Source organism: Desmodus rotundus, chromosome 12 (assembly GCF_022682495.2).
Source record: "Desmodus rotundus isolate HL8 chromosome 12, HLdesRot8A.1, whole genome shotgun sequence".
Taxonomy (NCBI): domain Eukaryota; kingdom Metazoa; phylum Chordata; class Mammalia; order Chiroptera; family Phyllostomidae; genus Desmodus; species Desmodus rotundus.
Window position 1 is genome coordinate 45,439,020 of NC_071398.1, and position 25,584 is coordinate 45,464,603.

Genomic DNA, 25,584 nt, shown 5'->3' on the forward strand with positions numbered 1-25,584 from the left:
CTATATTTCATTTTATCTCTTGATTTACTCTCCGGTTTCCCCAGTAAAATGTGAGCTCCCTGAGGGCAAGTAGGGCAAATGTTTCCTTTTTATTAAAGATTTTATTTATTTATTTTCTTAGAGAGGGAGAGAAACATCGATGTGCCAGAGAAACATCGCCTCTCACATACCCCCTACTGGGGACCTGACCCGCCACCCAGGCATGTGCCCAGCCTGGGAATCGAACCAGATATCTTTAGCTTTGCAGGATGACGCTCGGCCCACGTAGCCACGCCAGTCAGGGCGATGAGGGCAGACTTTTTTAGTTTGTCTTTTCACTGCTGTATTCTTTCAGCCCGAAACAGTGCCCGGCACATCATAAGTATTTAATAAATATTTGTAGAAGGGAGGAAGGGAGGGAGGCAGGCTATGCAGTGACTTCGTTCAAAGTTCTTCAGAGAGGGTTCAGTGAGAGGAGAGACAGCTTCCAGCCTTCTCTTCTCTAAAATGATGGGGTTGACTCTTTTCTCAGAATATTTTTTGAAATTTTCAAAATATGGCATTCATCCTTTTGGCATGGAGTTCTGTGAGGGTTTTTTTGGGGGGTTTAACAGCTTTGAGACACTATTCACATGCCAGACAGTTCACCCATTTTAAAATGTTCAGTTCAGCCCTGGCTGGTATAGATCAGTGGATTGAGTGCCGGCCTGTGAACCAAAGGGTTGTCGGTTCAATTCCCAGTCAGGGCACACACCTGTGTTGCAGGCCCGGTCCCCAGTAGGGGGCATGCAAGAGGCAACCACACAATGATGTTTCTCTCCCTCTCTTTCTCTCCCCCTTCCCCTCTCTAAAAATAAATAAATACAATCTGTAAAAATAATAAATAAATAAAGAGTGCAGTTCTACAGCTGTACTCACAATGGTGCGACCATCACCCCAACTGATTTTGGAACATTTTCATCCCTCCAACAGGAACCTCGTCCCCATTAGCCATCACCTCCCAACCCCCACATTCCTGTCCCCAAGCCCCTGGCAACCACTCGTCTACTTTCTCCATGGATTTCCCTGTTCTGGACACTTGGGATAAAGGAATCACCCAATGCGTGTCCTTTTGTGACTGGATTCTTTCACTCAGCATAACGTTCACAAGACTCATCTTAAGCAGCTCCTCGCTGATTAGTATGTACTAGACTCCAGTCCCGTGCCTTGGTGCACAACGTAAACTTTATGTACAGTCCCCCATCTCGTATCTGCACCGTGGGTACACACATGCGTTTGCACACGTATTTTTTTTTTTTATTACGTAGACTAGACTCCTAGATAGGGGCCTGCTTGGTCACAGGGCTGCGTGTTTGCGATTTTGACGGATACACCAAGTTTCCCTGCCTGCAAGTTGTCAAAATCTGCGCCCTAAACAGCAGGCTGTGTGTGAAGCAGCCCTGGAGATGGATGGCGATGTTCGCCCAGCCACGGGAATGTCCTTAACGCCACTGAGCTGTACACTTAAAAGGGCTACACTGGTAAATTCTATGTTCTGTTCATTTTACCACTTAAAATGGGTAAATTGTATGTTCTGTGTATCTGACCGCACACTCGCACAAAAAATTATTAACTAGTAACAGGGGATTCAACTACCAAGGGGTCACAAGAACTCCAATGCACACAAGAAGCGCCAATACAGGGAGCAGCCACGCCCTGTGCGGCTGAAGCAGAACATCCAAGGAAATTTGCTGGGGGCAGGCTAGGGGCGAGGGATGGAGTAAGTGTCCCTGGATCCATTGCACTGCCGGCCACCGTCCATCACTGGAACGTGCTGAGAGGAGCCCATGAAAACCGGGAAGAGAAGCCCCATCCTCCTGCAGGGTTCCTCCAGCGCCCTCTACTGTCAGAGCCTGGTATTGCGCTGGCTGGCAAATGAATGTTTGCGGGGTCCAGTCCCAGTATCCACCAACAGTGTGGATCTGGGGCGGAAAGGCCACGCACAGGGTGCGTGAACCAGCACCCTGAGAACTGGTACAGGGTGGTCGTTAAAATCGAAAGCAATATGATACTCATACTAGGTGATTGTTAACATTTATTATTATTATTATTATTATTATTATTATTATTATTATTTCTGGACTGACTTGCCTGCAGAATCCTGGAATCCACATCTGTGACCTGGGTCATGAATGAGGTCCCTTCCATCTACATGTCATTTGTGGCTTCTCACACAATCAGGGGATTACTCCCAAGAAGGGGCCGTGAAAAAAGAGCTGAGTTTGGAAGTCTCAGACTCTTGGATTCAATTCCAGCTTCCCCCATGTATTGGCAAGTCCTTCTGCCCTAACACATAAGCTTCAGAATCTAAGAAGCTGGACCCAATAGAAGCTTATTTTCACCCTGTGAACTCCAGCCAGTGCAGGATGGATGTAGGGAAGTGGGGGGGGGGGGAATGATTCGGCAGTCTCAGGCAGCCCCGCCCCTTCGGGCTGTGGCTCTGCCATCCCGGGGAGGCCCAGTTCCCACTGGTGTCTGTGCATCCAGCCAGCAGACAGGAGAGCCAGAGAGTGCAGATCACGTGGGAGGTGTTTATGGGCCAGGCCTGGAAATGGCTGCACATGGCTGCCACCTGCACGTCCTTGGCCAGAGCTCAGTCACATGGCCCGGCGCAACTGCAGGGGAGGCTATGTAGTCCTGTCATGTTCCCGGTAGGAAAATGGAACGGGGCTGGGTGGACAGCCAGCCAGACTCCACCACCTGGGCCAGCGACCTCGTTTCTTTGAGCTTCGGCTTCCTGCTCTGAAAATGAAGATAACCAACCCCGCCACTTCCTCTGGTTGTGAGGAATCCGCGCCATCAACTATGTGGCCATTTGTGCAACAAACACAGCCATGATAAATCCCCTCTCGTCACCCTTCCCCACCTCCTATTAATTTGCCCAATTTCTCCCACCAGGCACCAACTGGATGATCGAGATCCTCAGCTTAATCATAAAGGATGGGGACCCCTCCTGGGTCCGCTCGGTGCCCATCTGGCAGCGGGCACCCTGGTGTGAGACGGTCGTGGGCGCCTTCAGCCTCCCGGACGAGTCCAACCCCCGCCTCATGAGTTCCCACCTCCCCATCCAGCTCTTCACGAAGTCCTTCTTCACCTCCAAGGCCAAGGTGCAGGGGGAGGGAGGGATGGGAAGGGGGGGCATAACTAACGGATGAGGAATTCAGCACGTACTTATGGAGCCCCGCCCACATTCTAAAGGGGAACAGGCGGAGGACAGATGGAATAAATAAGTAGCTATTGACTGTGTCCAAGATGAAAACTTGACATCATGAAGGAGGAGAGGGTGAGGGTTAGGGTCAGGGGTGGGAGTTGCTATTATAAGTAAGATGGGCAAGGGAGGCCCCAGGGAGAATGTCCCGTCTGAGTAAAGACCTGGGAGGCGAAGGAAGAAGCTGGCTGGGGGTAGGGGGCGCAGCGGTCTGGAGAAAAAAATTTCAGGCAGAGGGAAGAGAAGGTGCAAAGGCCCTCAGCTGAGTGTGACGTGCTTGAAGACCAACAAGAGGGCTTGTGAGGCCGGAGCCAGGTGATAGAGGGGGAGAGGAGTGGAAATGAGGTCAGGAAGGTAACGGGGCCGAAATGTGCAGGGCCCTGTTGGCTGTGGCGGGGACTTGAGCCGCGGAAGGGCTCTGAGCAAAGAGACTGGAGACTTGGGTTTTCACTAGCGCCCTCTGCTGACGAGGTGGGGAACAGCCTGTCGCCATGAGGGCAGTAAGCAGGGAGAAGGCGACTTTGGGAGAGTCTAGGTGAGAGGGTGGATGGAGGTGACCAGGGTGGTGGCCATGGAGGTCAAGAAAAAGGGCTGTATTTTGAAGGTAGAACCAGGACAGTTTGCTGACAGATTGGATGTGGGTGTGTGAGAGAAATAGATGAGTCAGGGGTGTTGTCTCCATGGCGTTTGGTTTCAGGAAGTGGAGGATGGGGCTGTCATCTACTGAGCGGGGTGGAGGGTGGGGAGGGGACAGGGAGAGGGGACAGGAAGGTGCGGAGCCCCGCTGTGGCCCATCGACGTCCCAGTGGAGGGTGGGGAGGGCAATGAGGTAAATGAATCTGGACTTGACAGGAGCGATCTGGGCTGGACACACATATTTGCAATTTGCAGATAGATAACGAGATGAGTCACTAAAGTTAGGGTCACCCGGGGGCGAGTGGAGACAGAGACGGGACAGGGAATGCAGTCCAGGAGTCCCCAAGACCACCCTCAGGCTCCGGCACCCACTAGAAGGACTCAGAACTCAACAGAACTGTTAGACTCACAGTCACGGTTATCCCCTGCAATGCAGAGATTAAAATCAGCAGAGGGGCCCTGACTGGTGTGGCTCAGTGGGTTGGGCGTCATTCCACAAACTGTGCCATCCCCGTCAGGGCACGTGCCTGGGTTGTGGGCTGGGTCCCCAGTAGGGGGCGTATGAGAGGCAACTGATAGATGTTTGTCTTACACATTGATTTTTCTCTCCCTTCACCTCTGTCTAAAAAGAAATAAATAAAATCTTTAAAAAAACCAAATAAAATCAGCAGAGGGAAGAGGCACATGGGGTGAGCAGAGACCTGGTGCCAGCTGTCACTGTCTGTCCCAGGGGACTCGCGTAGACAGTGCTTAACCCTCCCAGCAATGACGTGGGACAACAAGGCTAGGGTATTACCCACGGGGATGTCCACCCGAGCCTTGGTGTCCAGGGCTTTTGTTGGAGGTTGGCCACATATACCTGCATGGCTGCCTACCATGTGGCTGACTGACCTTGATCTTGTGAAAGGAAACAGTTGACAGGAAAGGGCATATCTGATGGGACTGAGGAGGCTGGTGGTAGAATGTAAACCTGGTAAACAGATCGGAGCCAGACAATAGGGGCTTCGAACACCCTGCCCAGGGGCCGGGACTCTAGCCTGGGGTGCTGGAGAGCCAAAGAGGGCAGGGTCAGCTCTGAGTGAAGAAAGAGACTCTGGGGCTGTGTGGAGGTTGGGGGGCCGGGGAGTAGGTAGGGAAAGAGGCTGGGGCCTCGGCTCTGGGAACAGGAAGGAGGGGCAGCTTCTTTTTTGTTTTGGTCAACACCTCCTCACCCTGATCACCCCCATCCTGAACCCCATACCTTTCTCATCCACTATTCATTCCCTGAGGCCAAACAGTCCTTCCACCTGACCCAGGAACAGCCCCTCTCTCTTCCTAGAATGTGGTTGGAGGGAGGTCTCCTCATCTTCTGTCTGGGATGAGGAGAAATGATCTGAGCTACCAAGAAGCTGGGAAGTCCCCTGCAAAGTCTACCCTGAGGCTTTCCTGCTGCAGGAGCTCAAGGCACACAACCTGCGGGGGCTGGGGTCCCTGCGTCTGACACCTCCCCTCTCCCTAACACCCCCATACAGGTGATTTACATGGGCCGGAACCCCCGGGATGTGGTGGTGTCGCTGTATCATTACTCCAAGATCGCTGGGCAGTTGAAGGACCCCGGCACACCTGACCAGTTCTTGCAGAACTTCCTCAAAGGCGAAGGTGAGGACACAGGAGGGGGTGCCACGGGAGCCCCTAGCGGGCCAGAAGAGAACAGGGACAGGGGAGGGGGGAGATGGGCAGAGGGGCAGAGATACAGGGCTTTATAGAGACCAAGGGAAACAGAGACACGGAGGGGGAGAGGGAGGCCAGGAGACTGAGAGAGGAACCAAAGACAATGAGAGAAACGAAACAGGGAGCAAGAACCAGAGAGAAACGGAGACAGACTAAGGCAGAGACGGAGAGAGAGACAGAGAAATAAATGCAGGAAAAGATGGAGACAGGGAGAGAGACACGGGGCACCAGATATGGGGGACCGGGGGTGGGGGAGCGGGATGGGGAGCATCCTGCTCGGAGGGGCCATATAGGGCTAGTTAGGTCCCTCGGGGCCCCAGCGGGGTGGCCCTGTTGCCCGGCCCTCACCTCTCCGCCCCTCTGCCCGCAGTGCAGTTCGGCTCCTGGTTCGACCACATTAAAGGCTGGATTCGGATGCAGGGCAAAGAGAACTTTCTGTTTATCACCTACGAGGAGCTGCAGAAGGTGATTCCCCGCCCCCACCTCTCCCAGAACCCCCAACTCCTCTCCTCCTCACGCCCCCCGCCCCGCCCCCGCCACTTCCCCTCCGTAAGGCCGCTCTGCTGCTGCGGATGCACTAGGTACTGGGGCCAGGGCTGTAAACGACAAACAGGGTCCCTGAGCCCGTGAGCGGGACAGGGGCCATGGACAAATACATAAAATAGTTGGCAGTGGGGGAGAAGAGCTAAGGGGAAAAGGTGAGAGATTAAGGCAAGGAGTGTGTGGGTGGGACTTTTAAGTGGAGTGGTCAGGAGAGGTGAGGATTTTTTTAAAGATTTTATTTATTTATTTTTAGAGAGAGGGGGAAGGGAGGAAGAGAGAGAGAAACATCAGTGTGGTTGTCGCTTGTGCGCCACCTAGTGGGGAATCTGGCCTGCAACCCAGGCATGTGCCCTACCTGAGAATCGAACCAGTGACCCTTTGTTTTATAGGTAGGAGCTCAATCCACAGAGCCACACCAGCCAGGGCAGGGGGTGGTGGTGAGATTTTAAGTAGGGTGGTAGGGGAGGCCTCCAGGAGAAGATAACACTTAAGCCAAGCAAGGATCTGAAGGAGGAGAGGGAGCCACGGAGATATCTGGGGAAGTATCCTGGGCAGAGGGACCAGCCAGTGCAAAGGCCCTGGGGCGAGAGTGTGCTGGATGCATTCCAAGGATTGGAAAGAGGCCTTGTGGCCGAGTGAGTGAGGGTGGAGTGGGAAATGAAGGCAGACAGTAAGGACTTTGGCTTTTCTCCAAGTAGGTGGGAGCCCTAGGTGGCTTCTGAGCAGGGGAGGCGATAGGACCGATGACATCACGTGAAACTGCGGCACATGGAAAGTAAACTTCATTGGAGGCTGGGACCTGAAAGGCCGAGGGAAGCGGTGGAAGGAAACAACTTTGACATTAGACTGGGATCCTGTCTGGACCCCAGCAGACGTATAACGTGGGACAGGCACCTGGGAGAGAGAGACGCCTTCTGGCCAGAACAATCAGGGAGGGCTTCCTGGAAGTAGGGGCCATGCAGAATGCCCATGGCTTCGTCCAGCTGCAAGGAGGATGTTGGGCTTCTCGCTGGAACAGTCGACAGCGAACATGCTTGGCCATTCTAGGTGTTTGATCTGTCCTGAGAGTCCCAAAGCCTGGGACGCTCCCAGTATGCGTCCTTTCACCAACGGCCCCAGGCACGTTCCCTTCTCGTGGGTGTCTTTGGTGTATTTTTTGTGCTCCCCTTTCTGTCGGTACTTTTTGTAGTGGGAGGAGACTGGATTTTGGTGTCCAGGGAAGCAGTTCAAATCTTTCAGAACCTCTGAGGTCTCATCCTTAAAATGGGTGAAAAATGCATCCTCACAGTACCCAGCGCCGGCATATTGTAACCACCTGACCAGGTTACATGCCAAAACGTTAGCATAGTGTGCAAAGGAAGAGTGAGCGGGTTCTGCCTTGGCTGGTGTGGCTCAGTGGATTGCGCGCCAGACGGCGAAGCAAAAGGTCGCTGGCTCGATTCCCAGTCAGGGCATGTGCCTGGGTTGGGGGCCAGGCCCCCAGTAGGAAGCGCAGGAGAGGCAACCACACACTGATGTTTCTCTCTCTTTCTCCCTGCCTTTCCCCTCTCTCTAAAAGTAAATAAATAAAAATTTTAGAAGACATTAAAAACAAAAAGAGTCATCGGGTTCCGAGCCGAGCAAGGGCCTGATTAGTAACAACAGAAATAGCGAATACGGTGCACCAAATGCTACACGCCGATTACTGACCTTATTTAACCCTCACAAAGGACAGACAGGTGAGCTGCCACGGGATTGAACCACCTGAAATTGCTGGCGTTTGGTAATTTTATATGGTTCACCCCAGTAGTGTTGTTATCCCCATTTTAAGAGGCAGGAGGAACACCCCTGACCGGTGTGGCTTGGTTGGTTGGGTGTTGTCCTGTAAAGCAAAAGGTCGCCAGTTTGATTCCCGATCGGGGTGCATACCCAGGTTCAGTCCCTGGTCCAGGGTGTGTGGGAGAGGCAACTGATCAATGTTTCTCTCCCTCTCAATGAACAAACAGGTAAATAAAGAGGAGGAAATGGGGGTCTCTCACCTAGAAAGGCTTGGTGACTTGTCTGAGGCCCACAGCTCTTGCCTGTGGCCCCCACGGGTGGTTTCTTTTCCTTCATCCCCTTTTGATGGAAAGATCCCAAAAAGATTTCAGCGTTACCCTTCCCCCGCCTTTTCCATCCAGCTTTCTTCTCCAAACCCAAAACTGGGCCATGGAGCCTGACAGAGCATCTGGGCCGCCCCTGGGTGTGAGGGACTGCCAACTTGTTAGAATTTCTGGGGCACGTCAGTGGTTCGAGAGGATGAAGGGCTGGGTGGTTATGAAACCAGGGATGACCTGGAAAACTGTGGCCGCGGCGCAGGCAGAGCTGACCGGAAGGCTGGCTGTCCCGGGCGCTGATCGGGGCAGGCCGAGAGGTAGAGCGGAGGGCTGTGTGGCCCTGGACAAGTGTCTTCCCCTCTCTGAGCCCCCGTTTACCCATTGGAGGCACTGGCACCTCTCTGCAAGGCTATGGGCAGGATCGACGCAGGTGTACCTGCAGGGCTTGGACCAGGGCTTGGTACACAGCAGGTGCTCAGTCCACGGTGATTTGGACCATGGAGGTCAAGGGCGGGAGGTCCTTGCACTGCATGTCGATGGGGAGGGTTGCCAGGTGGGGCAGGGGGTATGCAGGGCCCTCCTGGCAGCCCCATACTGAGAACAGGGAGGACCGTGCAGGGGATGGTGCATCCCTGGGAGGAGGGGGTGGGGAGCACCTGGGAAGGGCCACCACACCTGTCCTTGAAAGCCAGGCCTGGAGACTGGGATGCTTTCCTCCTGGGAACTAGGGAGCCACAGGAGGGTTGGGAGCAGGCCCAGGTCTGGGTGTGGGGGGCTGGAGGCAGGGAGGCCAGGGAGGAGGTGGGGCAAGAGCTTATAGGGAGAGATTTAGGCCTGACCAGCTGCCAGGGCTATAGGGACACAGAGGGGACATGGCAGAGAGTCAAGGGCAGAGGGGCGGGGCTGGTGACTGACAGGGGCATGGGAGCGGGGAGGGAGAGGGATGCCAGGCTGGGAGTCTGGCCCAGTCAGTGACTGGGTGAGCCCGGGGCTACTGTGGGATGGGGACCTGGGGGAGGAACTGGTCTGGGGCGCAGACTGGCTGACACCCCGTTTCTAACCGCCAGGGGGATCATTCCACATAAGGTGCTGTGCTGACCTCTGACCCCTTCTGTGACCTCTCACCCCACTTCACCCCTTTCCTCCCAGCACGGAACCCTCCAAAACCCTCAGAGGCCGTAGCCCAACCCCTTGGCCTGGAGGTGGGGAAACTGAGGCAAAATGGTGTGGAGTCACCCTGCCAAGTCTGGGTTGGGGCTCCAACATCCAAACTCTGGGTGTGGTGTTCCCTCCTCGCCTGGGGTCCCCTCCCTCTGCCGGCTCCCCTGACCCCTCTCCTTTGCCCGCAGGACCTCCCCGGCTCTGTGCAGCGTGTCTGCCAGTTCCTGGGCTGGCAGCTGAGCGAGGAGGCGCTGGCCTCCGTGGTGGCCCACTCGGCCTTTGAGGCCATGAGGGCCAACCCCATGTCCAACTTCACGCTGCTGCCCCCCAGCCTGCTGGACCAGCGCCGCGGGGCCTTCCTCCGGAAAGGTACGGACTGCTCCTTGGCTCAGGCCTCAGTTTCCCCAGCTGTAATGGGGGGGTGCCCTGAGCAGAACTGCCTTCACAGTGTCACTGTGGACCCAGCACTGGCTCCACGCACACACGGGGCTCGGCAGGGGCCTGGACGCAGCGGGTGCTGCGGGTGTGCCTGTCACCCCAGGCCTAACCCGCCCCCCACCCCCAAGAGCTGCCAATGGGCATGAAAGGCCGCGCCAGCTCTGACCCATATTAGGTTCTTCAAACACTCAGCTGTTGCCTGACTGGCCAAGGGGGGAAGCGTGTTAGTGTCCTGTGGCTACTGTAACAAATGACCGCAAACTTAGTGGCTGGAAACAAACACGCATTTACTCTCTAGTAATCCTGGACCTCAGATGTTCAAAATCAGTCTGACTGGACGGAAGGCTCGTGTTCCTTCCTGAGGCTCTTGGGCAGAATGGGCCCCGCCTTCCCCGCTTCTGGTCTGGCCTGCATTCCTTGGCTCGGGGCCCCTCCCTCCGCCCCCAAAACCAGCAGCCTGGTGGTCTCCTCAGACTCTGACCCTCCTGCCCCCTCTTATACGGACCCTTGTGATTGAGTGGGGCCCCCCTGGATAAACCAGGATCCTCTCCCCACCCCTGACTTCATCACATCTACAGAGTCCCTTTTGCCACAGAAGGGCACCAAAGCGTGGGTTCGAAGGGTTGGGACGAGGACATCTCGGGGTGGGGGAGGGGAGAGTCATTACTCGGCCCACCACAGGGAGCCCCCTCAGACCTCACTAGGGGTGTCACGGAATATGTGGTACGGGTACCTGCTAAAATTCCAAATGCCATCACCCAAGTGACATTGGCTGTAGGATTCCAGGTAAGGGGCGGAGCCTGGTGATAACCTGAGGCTTGGGGAATCCGGTGCCCAGGAAAAAGGGGGGCTAGCAGGGCTCCGCCCTTGCCAGCTGGGTTGTTGTGAAGGTCGCAAACCTTCAGCATCAGGCATGGTCCCAGTGAGTGCAGGGGAGGCGGAGGTTCCCAGTGTCAGCGCAGTACTGGAAGCCGTGCAGAGACGCCCAGGGCAAGGAGGCCTTGTTCCAGTCCTCGCGTTAGTGACAGGTCACAGAGGAGGTGACGCAGGGGCTGTGCAAGGTGTGAAGGAAGGTTAGATGGGGAGGTGGGTGTTCTGGGCAGAGACTAACCGTGTCAGGGGGTAACGTGGAGGCAAGAAAGAGGTCTGCTGGCTGGATGAGCAGGGGGCAGCCAAGGGAGGGAGGGGACAGGAACAGTGCCCAGGGGTCTGGACAGGTCCCGGGTGGCTAGTGTGTGAGTCAGCAATTATAGGCGTGAAAGGGGCAAAATGGAGATGGGGCGGAGGTGGGGGCAGGACGGCACCTCTGGCATAAGCCTCAGAGCTGGGAAAGAGGGTGCTGGGATGTTGGGCCGGTGCTCCCGATTGTCCTCACCTCGAACGACCTCCCTCCCCCCACCAGGGGTCTGTGGAGACTGGAAGAACCACTTCACCGTGGCGCAGAGCCAAGCCTTCGACCGCGTATACCGCGAGCAGATGCGGGGGCTGCCGACCTTCCCCTGGGACGAGGACCCCGAAGAAGCCAGTCCAGACCCGGACCCCAGCCCTGACCCCAGCCCCAACCCAGACCGGGCCTCCGAGCACCCGTCTCCATGACCCTGAGAATAAACGCATCGCTCCTGCCCCGGCTCCGTGCTTGCTGTGTTATGGAGGCGGCATGCTAAGGGAGGACGGCAGGGGGCGCGCGCGAGTGCAGGCGGAGGCTGGGTGGAGACCCCTCCCCCGGCACCAAGGTCTTCCGAGGGCTAGGCCCTCTTCCCCACCTGGCACGCCAGTGGGGTTGGTGGCCGGAAAGCCCTGCAGCACCGGGTACCTGACTCCCCCAGGGCCAGGGTGCTGCGGCTAGGACTCCCGGGTCCTTGGGAAGAAGGGGGCCAGGGACCAGACCCCCTGTACAGGTGGGAGGAGGGGCTGGGAGCCTGGACCCCTGGGTCTCCCACTAGGCTGTGGAAATGCAAGTTTCTGACATGAAGCAGGTTTATTCTGAGCAGAGGTAAAAGGGAACCCCAACAACTCACCCCTTAGCACCCACAAAACTGTCCCAGCATCTACCCCAGTGCCTCTCCAGGGTTCTGAGCTAGTTGGTCTCCGGCAGCTGTGTCCCACCGATCCCCAGCCCCACCTTATTCAGCTTTGCTCCCTGGCACGAGGTTTCTCCTCGCCTCAGTCAAGCTCCGTGTGCCCACACCCCCACCCTGGTGGGTCCCGGGGACTCCCCCTCGTCCACCCATACAACCTAGCATGGTGGCTACTCGGCCAGGCCTCCCCTCAGGAGAGTTCCAAACAGGCTGTGTCAGGGTGTATGCTGTCCCAGGATCCCGGCTGCTCGAGACGGTGTGCCCACCTTCTAGACCGTGACACTGAGCAGGCATGGGAGTTGCCCGAGTTCCTGAGTAAGTGGGAGAAAATCCCTTCTGCTTCCCACACTCTGAGGCCGGAGGCGCGACTGTGAGGCAGGGGCTCTGAGCGGATGGTCCTCCGAGTCTCCTGGGATGGGCCAGCCCCGCGTGGCCTGGGCTCCTGTCAGGGTCTCCCCCTGAGTCCTGCCCTGGTGGCCCAGTCTGGCTGCCGGCTGCCTCTGGGTCCCTGGGGTTTGGGTGCAGCGTGGTCCCCAAACCTCCTTTGGGTCGGGGACAGGTAGCGGAGGCGGTGGACAGGGATCAGGGGCCTGGGGCTGCCCCAGGGCTGGGACCCAGAGGGCAGCCGGGAATCCGCCTCTCCCCTGGCAGCACCCCCGGCACCCCTCTGCCTCATCAGGGCCTTGGCTGGGGTGTCCTTGGAGCCCCAGGACTTCCTGAGCTGCGGAGGGAAAGAAAGGGAGGTGAGAGTGGACTCTCAGGGCCGAGCTCCAGGAGGGGGTGGAAGCGAGAGGAGGCAGGCGGGAAATGAGAGGAAGAAGGAGGTGAGACAGGAGGAAGCGGTGACACAGGAGGTGGAGGGAAGGGAAGGGGGCATGAAACGCTGAGGGGAGGTGAGAAGGCTCCCTCGAACCAGGAGGGACGGGAGCAGGGAAGCCTGGGACCCCCAGTGGGGACCAGAAGGTATGTCCCACCCGCCTGCCGCTTGCAGCTCAGGAGGAACAGGAAGCAGCCAGCAGCTACCCCTGTGGGAGCAAATATTTGCCAAGGGAGGCAATGCTGGGTGAGGGCGGCTGAGGACCAGGTGGAGGTGAGGACCTTGGCCCTGCCCCGCCCATCTGGGACCCAGGGAGGCAATTCCTGGGAAATTTCTCCCTCACCTTCAGGACAGGCCTCTAGCTCCCACTTAGCAGTTGGGAAACAGGCTTAAAGAGGGCACAGCTCACAGAGGGCCAGTCTCCCAGGTCAGCCTGCACCCAGGGTCAGTCTCTTATCCTCTCAATGGCCCACTGTATAGCCAAGGACACTGAGGTTCTGCCCGGAGTCCCCAGAGAACAGGCCAGGCTCTGCTGAAACCTCAGTGTGTAGGCAGCTGGGGGAGAGGGGGTCCCCCTGAGCTCATGACCCTTGAATCTGGGGAGCCAGTGCACAGAAAACTTTAAAGCCCCACCTGGGAGGCGACCAGGACTGAGTTCCAATCCTCCCTGGTGCCTCAGCTTCCCCATCTGAGAAATGGGTGGGTGGAGAGCCGTCACAACATCCACCTCCTAGGACTGTGGCAAAGGTTAAATTTAGCCATGATCATGAAGGCTCTTGGTGTGGGGCCTGGCACACGGGATGGGGCCCGAGAAAGACCGTGGTTTTGGCCTTGGTGAGTTACGTAGCCTTGCTGAGCCTCAGCTTTGCCATCCACAACCACGAGCAGGGCAGGCGTCTTGCCTCGCTGCCCTGGGAGGAGGATGTTGTGAAACAAATTCCATTTGGGGAGTTTATCGTAGAATGACTATGGGTCTGTTTCATTCTGTTCACTTCTCCTCCCAAGCAACTGAGAGGACGAGCGACTGCTCCGCCCATTCGCTAGATGAGAACATAGAGGCTCAGAGAAGGCAGAATCCCGACCAAACCCCCCCACCCCCCATCCCCGCCCGGTTCTTCCAGTCATGGTGGGATTCACACCCAGGGCTCTTGGGGCCTCTGCTCCTTGCCACCAAGCCAGCGCCTGCCCATAATACAGTGTGGGTACAAGAAACGGGTGGTATGATTAGAAACGCAGGTGAACAGCCCTGGCTGGTGTGGCTCAGTGGATTGAGTGCTGGCTTTTGAACCAAAGGGTAAATGGTTTGATTCCCAGTCAGGGCACATGCCTGGGTTACAAGCCAGGTCCCAAGTGGGCTGGGTGGGGGGGGGGCAGTGCACGAGAGGCAACCACACAGTGATGTTTCTCTCCCTCTCTTTCTCCTTTCCTTCCCGTCTGTCTAAAAGTAAATAAATAATATTAAAAAAAATAAACAGTTTGGTTTCCCCACCTCCCCGGGGCCAGGCACATAGTAGGTCCTCAGAAAAGCAGCAGCCCTCAAGTCCAGCTGCATGACCTTGGACAAGTGCCTTCCCCCTTCTGGGCCTCTTCCAGCTATTTTCATTCACCAGGTCTCACCTCGTTGTCACCGTCACTGGAGCCCGACAGCTGGGACAGGCGGCTCAGGTCCCACAGGGATCGGCTGGGCCGGGCTGGAGGGCCGCTGGGAGTCTGGGCACGCTGGATGCTCCTGAAGATGTCACTACGCGCCGGCCCTGGGATGGCGAGGGCTTCCTGCCTGTCCTTGTCGAAGACTCGGCAGGCAGCCAGGCGTTGGGCCAGCGGTGAGACATCAGGCAGCAGTGGTGACATGGGGGCCACGGAGACTCGGCGGGCCACGCAGGAGTGGGGGCTGTGCGCCAGCTTCAGCCCCCCCCGGGTGCTGACGAAGGGGTCCGGAGTGGGCACAGGTGGGAGTGGCCAAGAGGCTGCATACAGGGTTCGGAACTCGTGGCTGAAGGCGTCGACGATCTCGCCGGTCAGCAGGGTCACCAGGCTGCGGTGAAGGCGTGAGTCGCTCCATGTGAAGCTGCGTGGCACGGAGAGGGCGGTCAGGACCTCCACGCGGCCCCAGAGACCCAGCCTGGCCCCCGTCCCCAACCTAGTCACAGAGCAGGCCAAGTGACCATGACTTCAGGAAAACCCTGCCACACTCCCACCTCAACATGCCCCTCTGTAGAAGGGGAACCACCAACGTACCTGCTCCATGAGGACAACATGTTAAGATATGAAAATTGGCTGGTGCAGCTCAGTGGACGGAGCACCGGCTTGTGAACAAAGGGGTTGCCAGTTCAATTTCCAGTCTGGACAGGTGCCTGTGTTGCAGGCCAGGCCCCCAGTAGGGGGCGCTTGAGAGGCAACCACACATTGATGTTTCTCTCCCTCTCTTTCTCCCTCCATTCCCCTCTAAAAATAAATAAAAAATAAAATCTCTTTTTAAAAAAGATACATAAATTATCACCTAGAACCAGGCTTGAGTTTCAACCTGGGCTCAGCCCATCCCCACTGAGGGATGCCTCAGTTTCCTTCTCTGGAAAGAGACAGGGTTCGTTTTCTGACACCGGTGGGTACTGTTTTGAGGCTCAGCTGATTCATATAAGGATCCCCATTTACTAAGCACTTGCTGTGTGCCAGGATCCAGCTGTGTCTGCTCTGGGCGCCCGTTTGCACATCTGAGAGACAGAGCTAAAACGTAGGAAGGTTCGAACGAGAGGACACAAGTTGAGCTCCTTGCATGGTGCCCGGCCTTGCATACAGTAGGTGCTCAATAAATGTCCTCTTTGGAATTAAGTCAACCTGGGCTCATGCCACTTTCTCCTCCTGAGCCTCGGTTTGCCCATCTGAACAAGCGGGCTCGTCACGGGCACTCGGCAGACGCAGCACCAAGCACTCAGCGGAGTGGAAGACTTAGCGGGGAAGGAAAGCAAGTGCTGGGCCCGAGTGTTCTCACCTCGGCCGAGTGGCATTGTCCTCGTTCCCTAACTGGTCACTGGGCCAGCCTGCCCCTCAGATTGTGACACCCCTCCCACACCTATGACATTACCACCCCCAGAGTGGCCAGTGGGAACCCTGAAGGGTCTGTGAGGTCACCCCATTCCGCTCCACGAAGATTCTCATCGGGTTGCAGCTGCTGGCTCGTCTCTGTCCCAGGAATTTCTGAGACCCGGGACTTGAGAGCCTCACTCACCGCAAGCCCCTGAGAGGGGCGTGGAGTGCTGGGAACCGAGGACACCCCACGTGCTGACCGTAGGAGCCCAGAACCAAGGTCCAAAGCCTTGTGGGTGTGAGGAGCGTACTTCAGCAGTTCCACGAGGCCCAAGGCGCCCACGGCCTGGCTCGGGCACTGTTCCCGCCGCCCGGCCACCATGGTCCTTGGCTGGCTGCTGCTGCTGCTGGGGCTGGCTCTGCCCCTGGGCACGACCGGCACCAAGAACTGCATGTTCTGTGAGCTGACCGACTCCCTGAGCTGTCCCGGCATCCCCATGAACTGCGGCAATGACGAGGACTGCTTCACTGGCCAGGGCACGGCCCCCGGCCTGGGCCCCATCACCAACAAAGGCTGCGTGCGGTCCAGTTCCTGTGGCCGCGAGGAGCCTGTCACCTACCAAGGTGTCACCTACAGCCTCATCTCCACCTGCTGCTACGGCAACCTGTGTAACAGGGCCCCGCACCCCACAGGCAGCGGGCTGGCGGGGAACCCCACCGGCCTGGCGCTGGGCATGCTGCTGCTCCTCCATGGGCTGTGACCGGCCCGGAGGGCAGGGCCTGGGACTGGTCTCGAGGCTCCGCTGCTCCTTGTGCCCCCTGCCTCCTCCCCCTCCCCCCATTAAGTGGCCAGAGGCCCTAGACGACCCCGTGTGGCCCTGGCTTCATCCATTCCAGGGCTGACCACCAGGAGCGTGGGCTCCATGAAGCACCCTGAGGCCCGCCCTAGTGGTGGGGCCCACGCCCTGTGGGTGTGAGGGCACTACAGTATTTCATTGGTCCTAAGACCGCATAACTTTTCACGCTTTGATAGTGATGCTTCCTTTCATGGGTGGTGCCTTAAAGTCGATAAAACATAGTAAAAAATATAATAAACGCCACCTGGTATTTGTGAAGCACTTCTTTTTGTTTTTTTGAAGCGCTTCGTAGGTTACACACCAGGGAGCGTTATCTCTCCGAATCCTGGGAAGGCAGATTCTGTTTGCAACATTTCAGCCCTGACCCTGGAGGTCCTCTGGGCCTGGTCCCCGGCCCAGCAGCACCCGAGTCGACCCGGAACCGGCTAGAAATGCCAATCCCCTGAACCCGTCCCAGGTTGGCTGAAGGGGGTGGGGCCCGGGAATCAGCATTTTAACAAGACCTTGGGAGCGTGCTGCAGGCCGAAAGCCACTGATCTAGGGCAAGGGCTCTCAACTCGGGGGGGCACTTCTGCCCGTCACGGGGGGGTGCCTGGGAATGTCTGGAGATGTTTTGGGCTGTCATACCTGGGGAAGGGGATGCCACCGACATCTGCTGGATACAGCCCCCCATGCTACAATGCCCAGGAGAGCCCCTCCCCCACGCCCCGGTCATCCAGCTGCAAACATGAGATCACCTCTGTAGTGAAACCTCACTCTGCAGTCACTAACCACGTCACCCCATCTCTGTGGGGGCCCAGAGTCTCACAGCTAGGAAATGGCAGACTGAGGCCTTGAACCAAGGGTGTCTGCGCCCAGATCCCCGCCCCCTGCCCCCCTGCCAGGACCCAGTGAGGCAGGTGCTCATTATTCACACTTTCCAGGTGAGAAACCAAGGCTCAGAGTGGGGGAGACCCAGTGCTGCAGAGCTAGGAAGACGCAGAGCTGGAGTCCAGGGTCAGTCGGACCCCAAAAAGCAGAGCGGTAGCATCAGACGGTCCAAGGACTGGGCCTTCTGCACACCAGGGCACCTTTCTTCCCAGACACTCCCACAGGCGGCATGACCCCAGGCAGAGCTGGGACTCCAGTCCAGGTCTTCCTGGTGTTGAAAATGCCACACACAAACGGCAGGCCCCCCCGTTTCACAGATGAGGAACGAGAGGCTGGAAAGGGGAGCTGAGTGCTCTCTGAGCGGGCTGCGGGGGAGCTGGGGACAGGATGCAGTGTGGCTGGGGGCTTCACCTGTAGGATCCCGAGATGACCCTCTCGCCGTCCAGCAGCAGGAACTTCTCCCGCACCATGCCGGTCACCTGTCGTTGCCAGCGGCTCTGGAAACTGCAGCCATGCACGACACGGATGTCCAGGTTCTGGGAGGTGGGGACACACCTTTGCTCAGGCTAACCTGCATGGGGCCGCCATGCAGTTGGGGGTCCCTCCAGGCTGGTCTTACCTGGGGGGCCCCATGGCTTTGTAGCAGGGTCTGTCCCAACTTCCCCAGAGCAACCAATCTTGGGCCTTCGGGGTCTCTTGGACATTCCCCCTACTCGGAGGGAGCCCCCCTGGGTAGGCCCACACTGCTTCCCCCAGTGCCTGGGGGATCTGATCTCAGGGGACCCTCTCAGCTGGCACCCACCTCGATGAACCCAGGACCCTATGGGAGGGTCTGCCTCTGGTACCCCCTGCACCAGGGGAAAGGGGACTCAGTGGTCCCTGCAGCCAGGCCCCTACCTCGGTGGCCCAGGGGTTCACCCCCAGCTGCTGGGCCAGCGTCAGGAAGGCGGGCAGCTGCCGGTGGTCCAGGAGCAGGTAGACAGGCACCCAGCGACGTGTGGCCGCCTGCACCAGGTCCAAAAGCAGGTCTGGGTCGGTGAATACGTCCATGACGATGGCCACCAGCTGGGGGTGGGGAGAGGGGCTGTGGGTAGAGCTTGGGTCTTGGGGGATACTCAGAGGTGGGGCCCTGGGGTTCATGCTGTGGGGACTGAGGGTTTAACAGCCTGGCCGCTCTGGGGTGTTTGTACAGAGCCTGCCTGTGAAGGAGAAAAGGGCGGTCCTCCAACTGCTGAGAAACTGCCGTGGGTCACATCTACAGCGGTGCATGGCACCCCCCGAGCTGGGACACTACATGGGGGCCCTGCTCCAGGGGTCGGTGGGCTGGATGCCTCTGCAGTGCGCTGCGGGAAGCTGCACACCTGGGAATCCAGGGGTGCCCTGGACTCTGGGCAGAGGGCAGGGGGGCAGATGGGAGGGCTGGGCTGCTAGGTCAGCAAGGGGACTTCCAGGGACTGGGGTGCGGCCAAGGACCGGGATCTTGCAGGCAGGAAAAGGCGGTGGCGATGAGCCCTGACTCACGGCTCCGAGAGCCTTGGTTCATGTCTCTGCCTGGCCATGACCTGGCATCCCGTGCCTCAGTTTCCCCATCTCCTCAGTGGACATAGTAAGTCCCAACTTTACAGGGCCCTCGTGGGAATTACGTGTTAACCCAGGTACAGTACTTGGCGTGGGAGCTGGCCAACACGAAATCTGTTAAATAAAGAAGAGGCTGGCCGGGGGGGCTGCAGGGGAGACACCTGGGCCCTCCCTGGGGGCCGGGGGAGACCCTACCCTGCTGGGGGCGTGGATGGGTAGACAACTAAGACAAGGGGCACCATAATTAGGTCCAAGGGACATGGATGCCTCAGGGTACCCAGATCCTGGGGAGAAGATGGGGACCCTCATATCTGAGAGGGCAAAGATGAAGTCTTCGGGGTGTGGACTTGCCCTAGGCCCGGGGGACGTGCACTCCCAGGTCTGGGAGTTAGCATGTGAGAATGACCAGGTCTGGGGAACGGACATCGGGCTCCTGAGGTCCAGCCCCCACCTTGCAGGAGGCCTGGATTTCCTGGTGCACCAGCTCCTTGAGGGGCGGGTGGCCCTCGCCAGGTGGCTGGGTGTACAGCTGCGCCCGCGTGATGCCCTTCCAGCCCGAGTCCTCCGGCCAGCCCAGCCGCAGCACGGGCACTGGCTCCTCCGACCGTCCGGGCCAGTAGGTCAGGCTGCTGGAGGCCCCATTGGCGACCGTGACTCCCTCCGCTGCCCTGCTGGGCTCCTGTTTGGCTGCTGTCCAGTCCTCGGCCGCCGCTGCCAGGCCCCGGAGCTCTTCCCCACTCAGGAAGGGCCGCAGCCCCTCGCGCTGCACGCTGGCCTCAAATGCCTCTGCGCCGTCACTCAGCAAAGCCTCCAGGGCCAGCCGCTGGCCCTCGGAGTACAGGAAGCCAGGGCTGGTCTCCGTCAGGAGCAGCCCCTCAGCCCCCGAATCCAGTGCTGCAAGCTGGGAGGCCGCCATCGGGCCACCCAGCAGGAGGATCTGGAGGCTGGGTGTCTGTCTGAGGCACTGACCATGTGGCGTCTCCTGCTGGGCAGACCCTGTGCAGGGCTCCCAGGGCAGCCCTGGGGAAGTCCAAAGGGCTCCCCGCGCTGTCCCGGCTCACTGACAGACTGCCCGAATGACCGACCGCCCAGTGCCGCACAGACCAACTGCTCGCCAGCCTCCAGCCACCACGACTGGCTGGCCCTCTGACCTTCCTGCCGGCTGTCCCTGACGATCTGCCCAACCTCACAACTGGCTCTGCATGTGGGTTAGGCTGACCGCCCGGCACTGTCTCCAAACTCTGTGACTCATCAGCTGCCCATCTCTGCTCCGGCACACGACAACGTCCAGCCTGCCAGCACACGATGCACCAACGGACCCTTCAGGCTCGGATGGGCTGACCACCCACCTGTCCTGGCTGAAGGTCTGCTGCCTGCCCGACCACCTCCCGGGAACAAGCTGTCGGCCTGGCTGCAACCACCTGGATGTCCCTCACCAAAAGGAGAGAGAGCTGGCAGCCGGTCTGCCCCTGGCCAACAGCACGTCTAACTGACCGTCTGCGGCCATCTCTCTGATTATCTGGAAGACATCTATTGCTTCCGGCTGACCGTCTCCTTGTCTGACCACCCAGGGGCACCTCCAGCTGTGTTCAGTGGGTCTGTTTCTCCTGACAACTCGCTGGCTAACTCACCAGCACTCACGGGCTGCCCATCCCAGGTTCCTCCCCTCTGACCCTTAGGGAAATACACTCCAGCCGTCAGCCATGGTATTGCCCTTCCCCTTCCCCAGCCAGGGAACTAGGTCAGTCTCCTCTGCGGATGGAGGACCCTGCTCCCCAGCCTGGCCTCCGCGCCCTGCTCAGGCTGCTACAGTGGAGCACGTGCCCCACGAGTGGGTTCCTCACCGTGGCACCAGCCTGTGCTCTCCACTAGGCTGAGGGCTGACTCGCTGGCCACCGTCCCTGGGACTGGCTGCCCTCTCTGGTCTGTGCTGATTCCTGGCTGAGCAAACCCATCTTTCTGGCCAGAATCCCACTATCTCCTGCTTGCTGACTGTCCACTCATCCCTACTGGAATAAGGACAAGGACCCCTCTCCACACAAGGCTCCTGTGTCCCTGACCCCTGCAACCCAGCAGCCCTGCCCTCCGACCCCAGCACCCAGGCTCTTCCTCCCTCCAGAGCACAGCTACGAGCCCTGCAGAGAGAAGGGAGAGGAATGAAGCCAGCTCCCCACCCCCTTCACCTCCCCTTGCCTTTTCCGTTGTAATCCAGGTCTTCAGACCTGCTTGTATTTCAGTGGCTCTTCTGACAGACTGGCCTCATTCATCAGGCTTTGCCCTCAGATCCTGGGAGCCCGGCCCCTTGTGTAAACACACGGGAGGGCCCATGTAGGTCTCATGGGGAGGTCGGGGTGCGGTGCCCAGGGTATGAGGTCCAGACCCAGGAGCAGGCACTCACTAGGCTGCTCTCCCAGGAGGCCATAGCCAGCCAGGCTCAGGTTGGTGGGAGGGAGAGTGCCTCACCTGTTCCCAAGCACCCCTTCCCCACCGCAGCCCCACCTCCCCCACCGCAGCCCCACCTCCCCCACCCTTCCCTGTCCAAGAACCGCCCATCATCGTTAGCGCTGGGCACGGGAACACAGGGTGTGGCTAATTCAAGACAGCAGGTGCAGGCAACAGCTGACACCTGGCTTCTCAGGAGGTAGGGTTTCCGCAAGAGTGGGCTGCAAGGGTCCAACAGGTACAGTGAGGCCCAGCAGAGCTGAGCACGCACCGAGACCACCTGCAGGCTGGTGTGGACAGACACCTGGGACAGGACAGGACCTGAGTGGGCGAGGACTCTACCCCACACAACTGGAAGGGCTAGTCTCCATGGAGACAGCAGTGTCCAATTCCCCAAAACAAATGCCTCCTGGCCCACAGGTTCCCCTCCCAATCCCAGTAACACACACAGGGCTGTCAGCATCCAAAATCTTTTTAATAACAAAGTAGAATCCAGGGTTAGTTTTTGTAGCCGCGGCTGGCCCGCCGGCCTCTCGCCCGCTCGAACTTCCTGCCCTTGGATCGCACATAGGGTCTGCGGGGAAGAAAAAGGAGTTATACACAGATGGAGCCAGGCCGGCTGTATGCTGGGGACTGAGCCAGCAACACTGGTTCTGGAAGAGGGACACACAACCGCAAGGGGGCCTCCCCACCCAGGAAGGGGTGGAGGTGACACCACTGGGCTGCTGCAAAAGCCTGGCAGTGCAGGAAGCTAGGACGGCAGGAGTGGCCAGCAAAGCCAGCGCCAGGCCTAGGGGGTGCCAGCCTCAGAGCCTGGAGGCCTGGGTAAAATGCAGGCCCCACCAGGCAGATGCCAACTCGGCCTGAAGCAGAGCCTGCATTCCGGCACACTGGCCGTGCAGGGAGCTCAACACCCAGGGGAGCACAGCTGTGAGCTGAGCCTTGAAGGGAAAGTGGGTGCGATGAGTGGGGAGTTCCAGGGAGCCCTGAGGCTGCACCTAGACGTGCGCTGTGGGGTGGGGGGAGAGCCAGGGCTGGGCACACTCACTTGGTGTGGCTGTGAGGGGTTCCTGGGGCCTTGCCAAAATGCTTGTACACCTCTCGGCCCTTGCGAGGACCTGGGGACAGGAAGAGAGAGAGGGTCAGGCAGAAACCCCGCACATGGGGATCCTGCAAGGAGCCACTCTCCAGGGATCTGGCTGACTGGCAGGGTGTGGTGGGGGGGTCCCCGACCCCCCAGACCTGGAGGGGTGAAGGCCGCCGGCAGGCCCCAGCCCACAGCCCACAAGGGGAGACCACGCGTGGCTCACCAGAAAGTAAGACGGTGCCGCAGCCCTTGGGGGAGTCCAGGGCCAGCTGGTCGAAAGTGAGGATCTTGCCCCCGGCCTTGAGGATGCGAGTCCGGGCGCGGCTGCTCACACGGAGCGCGCACACCTAGGGCGCACAGAGCACAGGCTCGGTCACAGCCCCGCATGGCTGCCCAAGGGCCTCGGGGACGTGCTGGTCACTGCCCTGGCCCAACAGACAAGTCCTGACCACTTGTTGGCCCAACAACTAACACCTGTTAGAGGGGCATCCTGAGCTGCCCATAGCTGTTCTTATCACTCAACTTCTAGAAACCCCTCTGAGGCCACAACAACTGGGAGCCATTACATTTAAGGAAACTGAGGCACAAAGAGATTTCAGACTATGTCTAGAGGTGACGGAGTGGCAGAGAAACCTAGACACAAACCCAGGCTGTCTGGCTCAACAGCCAGCACTGCCCCAGAGGGGCTGGCCCAGGGACACCTCCATCAGTAATGCCAGCGACAAGCACCCTTCAACTCAAAAGCCACCCGGTAGGTGCAGGGCCCGCATAACCCGGAGGTGAGACCAGGATGCTGCTGGAGGCTGATGGCACCACAGCGGCCAAGGGCGAACCGGGTCCACGGGACTCCACCCCATGCCTGTGCACCCGACCCACCGCCTTGCTAAGCCCCTCACTCACCTTCAGCTTGGGCACCTCCTGCACTCGCACGTCGTCGGTTATGGTGCCCACTACCACTGCGGTCTTGCCCTCGCGGCCAGGAAGCTTCATCTTCCGGATCTTTGGGGGAGGACATGCACATTAGGCCCCGCCTGGCCTTTCAACCCGATCCCGCTGCCTCGAGCATGCCGGACGGAGACAGCTGTGCCCCGAGTGGGCAAAAGCCGCTGTGTGGCCACCTCTCGAACCAGCCGGACGTCAGACTCAAGCCCAGACTTCACAGTGGACCTCTCCTACGAGCTAAGACTTGTGTTGTATGACTTGGACAACCTGACGAACCCCCCTAAGTACCCACTCCAACAATGAGAAGGGAAGTAAGACCAAGAAGCCGAGACCGTGGAAATGAACTCTCACCTGAGGGTCAGAGCTCCAAGCCCACCCTCCCTCCGAAAACCCCAACTCCAGACCCAACCCAGGTGCTCCCAGGGCTGGCCGCACTCTCAAAAGCCCCTCACCATCCGGGAAAGGGACAGAGGCGGCCGGTTGGTGCGGCTCATGAACAGCCTCTTCAGCACCACCTGGTTGAAGGTGGAGTTGGTCCGTCTGGCCAGGAACCTGTAGAGCTGGAGGGGAAGGGAAAAGCAGGGCTGAGAGCCCAGGGCAGCCCACCCCACCCCACCCCTCCCATCTTTCTACGGAGCGGGTGAATAAATGACTGCTCGCTGTCCCCTGTGTCAGCGAGCTCCGGGACACAGCTAGCGAGTCCAGGTCCATCCTGGCCAGGGCCTCAGAAAATCCTGCCCCCAACCCAGCGGAGAAGCGAAAAACACCAAACTTCCAGAAGCTCTCAGAGATGTGAGCCTGCCCTGCAGGCTCCTGGCGGGAGCCCGGGACCGGTACTAGAACGGAGGCCCGGGGAATTGCAGGTGTGGGGTGGCCCCTGCCCACGGCTCACAGACCCCGGCCTCACCTTGACCAACAGCCTCAGGTAGATATCCTGGCTCTTGGGCTCCCTGCGCCGGACCTTGCGGTCTTTGTTGTGGCGGATGTCGACTCCCTGCAGGGCGAAGGGGTGGCTGTAGACCCAGGGCCGCCCAGGCGGATCACTCCCCCCGCAATGCTGTCAATCACTGCCTATCTCGCAGACAGCGCCAGAGCCCCATCTCTGTCGAGACAACCGATCCCAGGCCCACCACGGGGAGACGCCTGGGGAGGTCACTTCCACTTTCTGGACCTCAGATGACCTCTCTGTAGAAAGGGGCTGGTTCTACACTCCCGGCCTTCAGCCCACCACACAGCGCCCCGAGAACCTTTCGCACTGCAGCGGCTGTAACTCAAGCCCACCGTTCCCACCACACTCCCCGCCGGCTCCTGTGAGCTTTCCTTCCCAGACCCGTCAATTGTAAGGGAGTACTTGAGAGCTCCCGTTTAACCCACACAACGTTTACAAGAACCCCCGGAGGGGACTTCCTGCGACTGATTTCTTCCCAAACTCAGATCTGTGAAATAGAACGATTGTGTTGTGTAGTCGAACAGATGAAGAAAAGTGGGGAACAGGCCAGGAAAGCAAGATTGCAGCGCTGGCAGGGAGCCGAGACTCGCACGGAGGCCTGTCGGGTCCCGAAACCCGGACACTGGACGCTCGACACTCCCCAGATCCCAATTTTCTAGGCTTAGGAGTGACAGCTCCGGGTCGCTTGGGTCAGAATCCTGGCCCCGCCACTCCCTGGCACTTAGATCTTGGTCATTAGCACTTAGCCCCCTCGTACCTCAATTTGGGCATCTATTCAATGAAGGAATACGGGAAGGGCTGGAGACTGATACGACTGATCCATTCCTGCTGTCCAAGGCCCCTCAACAGCTCCCCACCACGGGAATCGCCTCCTTTGAACATCCCCGGAACCCCTGCCTCCCTCCAGTGCGCCCGCTGCCCGAGGCCACAGAGGATGGCGGTGGATAGTACAGTTCCCCAAACGCCGCAAAGTGCACTCACCATGATGGCGCCTCCTGTTCCACCACGTCCGGAAAGAGAGATCGGCGTCGGAGTGGGCGGAGAAAGCCTTCAACGAGTGGCGCCTGCGTGACGTAAGCCGGGCGCGACCCGGCACTCTTATCTTAACTTGGGCTTCTCTGTGGTGAATCGGGCGGCGGGCTAGATGGGCG

The 25,584-nt window shown here is 58.8% G+C and overlaps 4 protein-coding genes across 5 annotated transcripts in view; 2 read left to right on the plus strand and 2 right to left on the minus strand.

The window, feature by feature from the left end:
• Positions 1–11,423, plus strand: part of SULT2B1 (sulfotransferase family 2B member 1) — a 29,946-nt gene extending 18,523 nt beyond the window's left edge. Inside the window, exons 3-7 of the mRNA XM_024566270.4 lie at positions 2,917–3,125; positions 5,374–5,500; positions 5,943–6,037; positions 9,540–9,720; positions 11,192–11,423. Of these exons, the coding sequence (XP_024422038.2) occupies positions 2,917–3,125; positions 5,374–5,500; positions 5,943–6,037; positions 9,540–9,720; positions 11,192–11,385 (806 nt within the window). The 3' untranslated portion in view covers positions 11,386–11,423. The remainder of the gene's footprint in view (positions 1–2,916; positions 3,126–5,373; positions 5,501–5,942; positions 6,038–9,539; positions 9,721–11,191) is intronic.
• FAM83E (family with sequence similarity 83 member E) lies at positions 9,913–21,184 on the minus strand. 2 transcript variants are annotated; one of them, XM_045200411.2, is made up of 5 exons: positions 19,465–21,184; positions 18,333–18,500; positions 17,847–17,971; positions 14,302–14,752; positions 9,913–10,841 (listed from the first exon to the last, which is right to left on the minus strand). In XM_045200411.2, exons 1-5 carry the CDS (start codon positions 19,927–19,929, stop codon positions 10,743–10,745), a joined length of 1,308 nt encoding a protein of 435 aa, XP_045056346.2. In that variant the 5' UTR covers positions 19,930–21,184; the 3' UTR covers positions 9,913–10,742. The 2 variants fall into 2 exon arrangements, with proteins under 2 accessions (XP_045056346.2, XP_024422040.2); XM_024566272.3 differs by lacking the exon at positions 9,913–10,841 and adding an exon at positions 11,544–12,588.
• SPACA4 (sperm acrosome associated 4) lies at positions 15,137–16,851 on the plus strand. Its single transcript, XM_045200414.2, has one exon. It carries the CDS (start codon positions 16,089–16,091, stop codon positions 16,467–16,469), a length of 381 nt encoding a protein of 126 aa, XP_045056349.1. The 5' UTR covers positions 15,137–16,088; the 3' UTR covers positions 16,470–16,851.
• A 725-nt stretch (positions 21,185–21,909) lies between the features above and the next one.
• Positions 21,910–25,550, minus strand: RPL18 (ribosomal protein L18). The gene is made up of 7 exons (XM_024566303.3): positions 25,415–25,550; positions 24,392–24,478; positions 23,937–24,044; positions 23,443–23,541; positions 22,766–22,889; positions 22,504–22,573; positions 21,910–22,029 (listed from the first exon to the last, which is right to left on the minus strand). The coding sequence occupies exons 1-7, from the start codon at positions 25,415–25,417 to the stop codon at positions 21,954–21,956; spliced, it is 567 nt and encodes a 188-aa protein (XP_024422071.1). The 5' UTR covers positions 25,418–25,550; the 3' UTR covers positions 21,910–21,953.
• Positions 25,551–25,584: the final 34 nt, after the last annotated feature.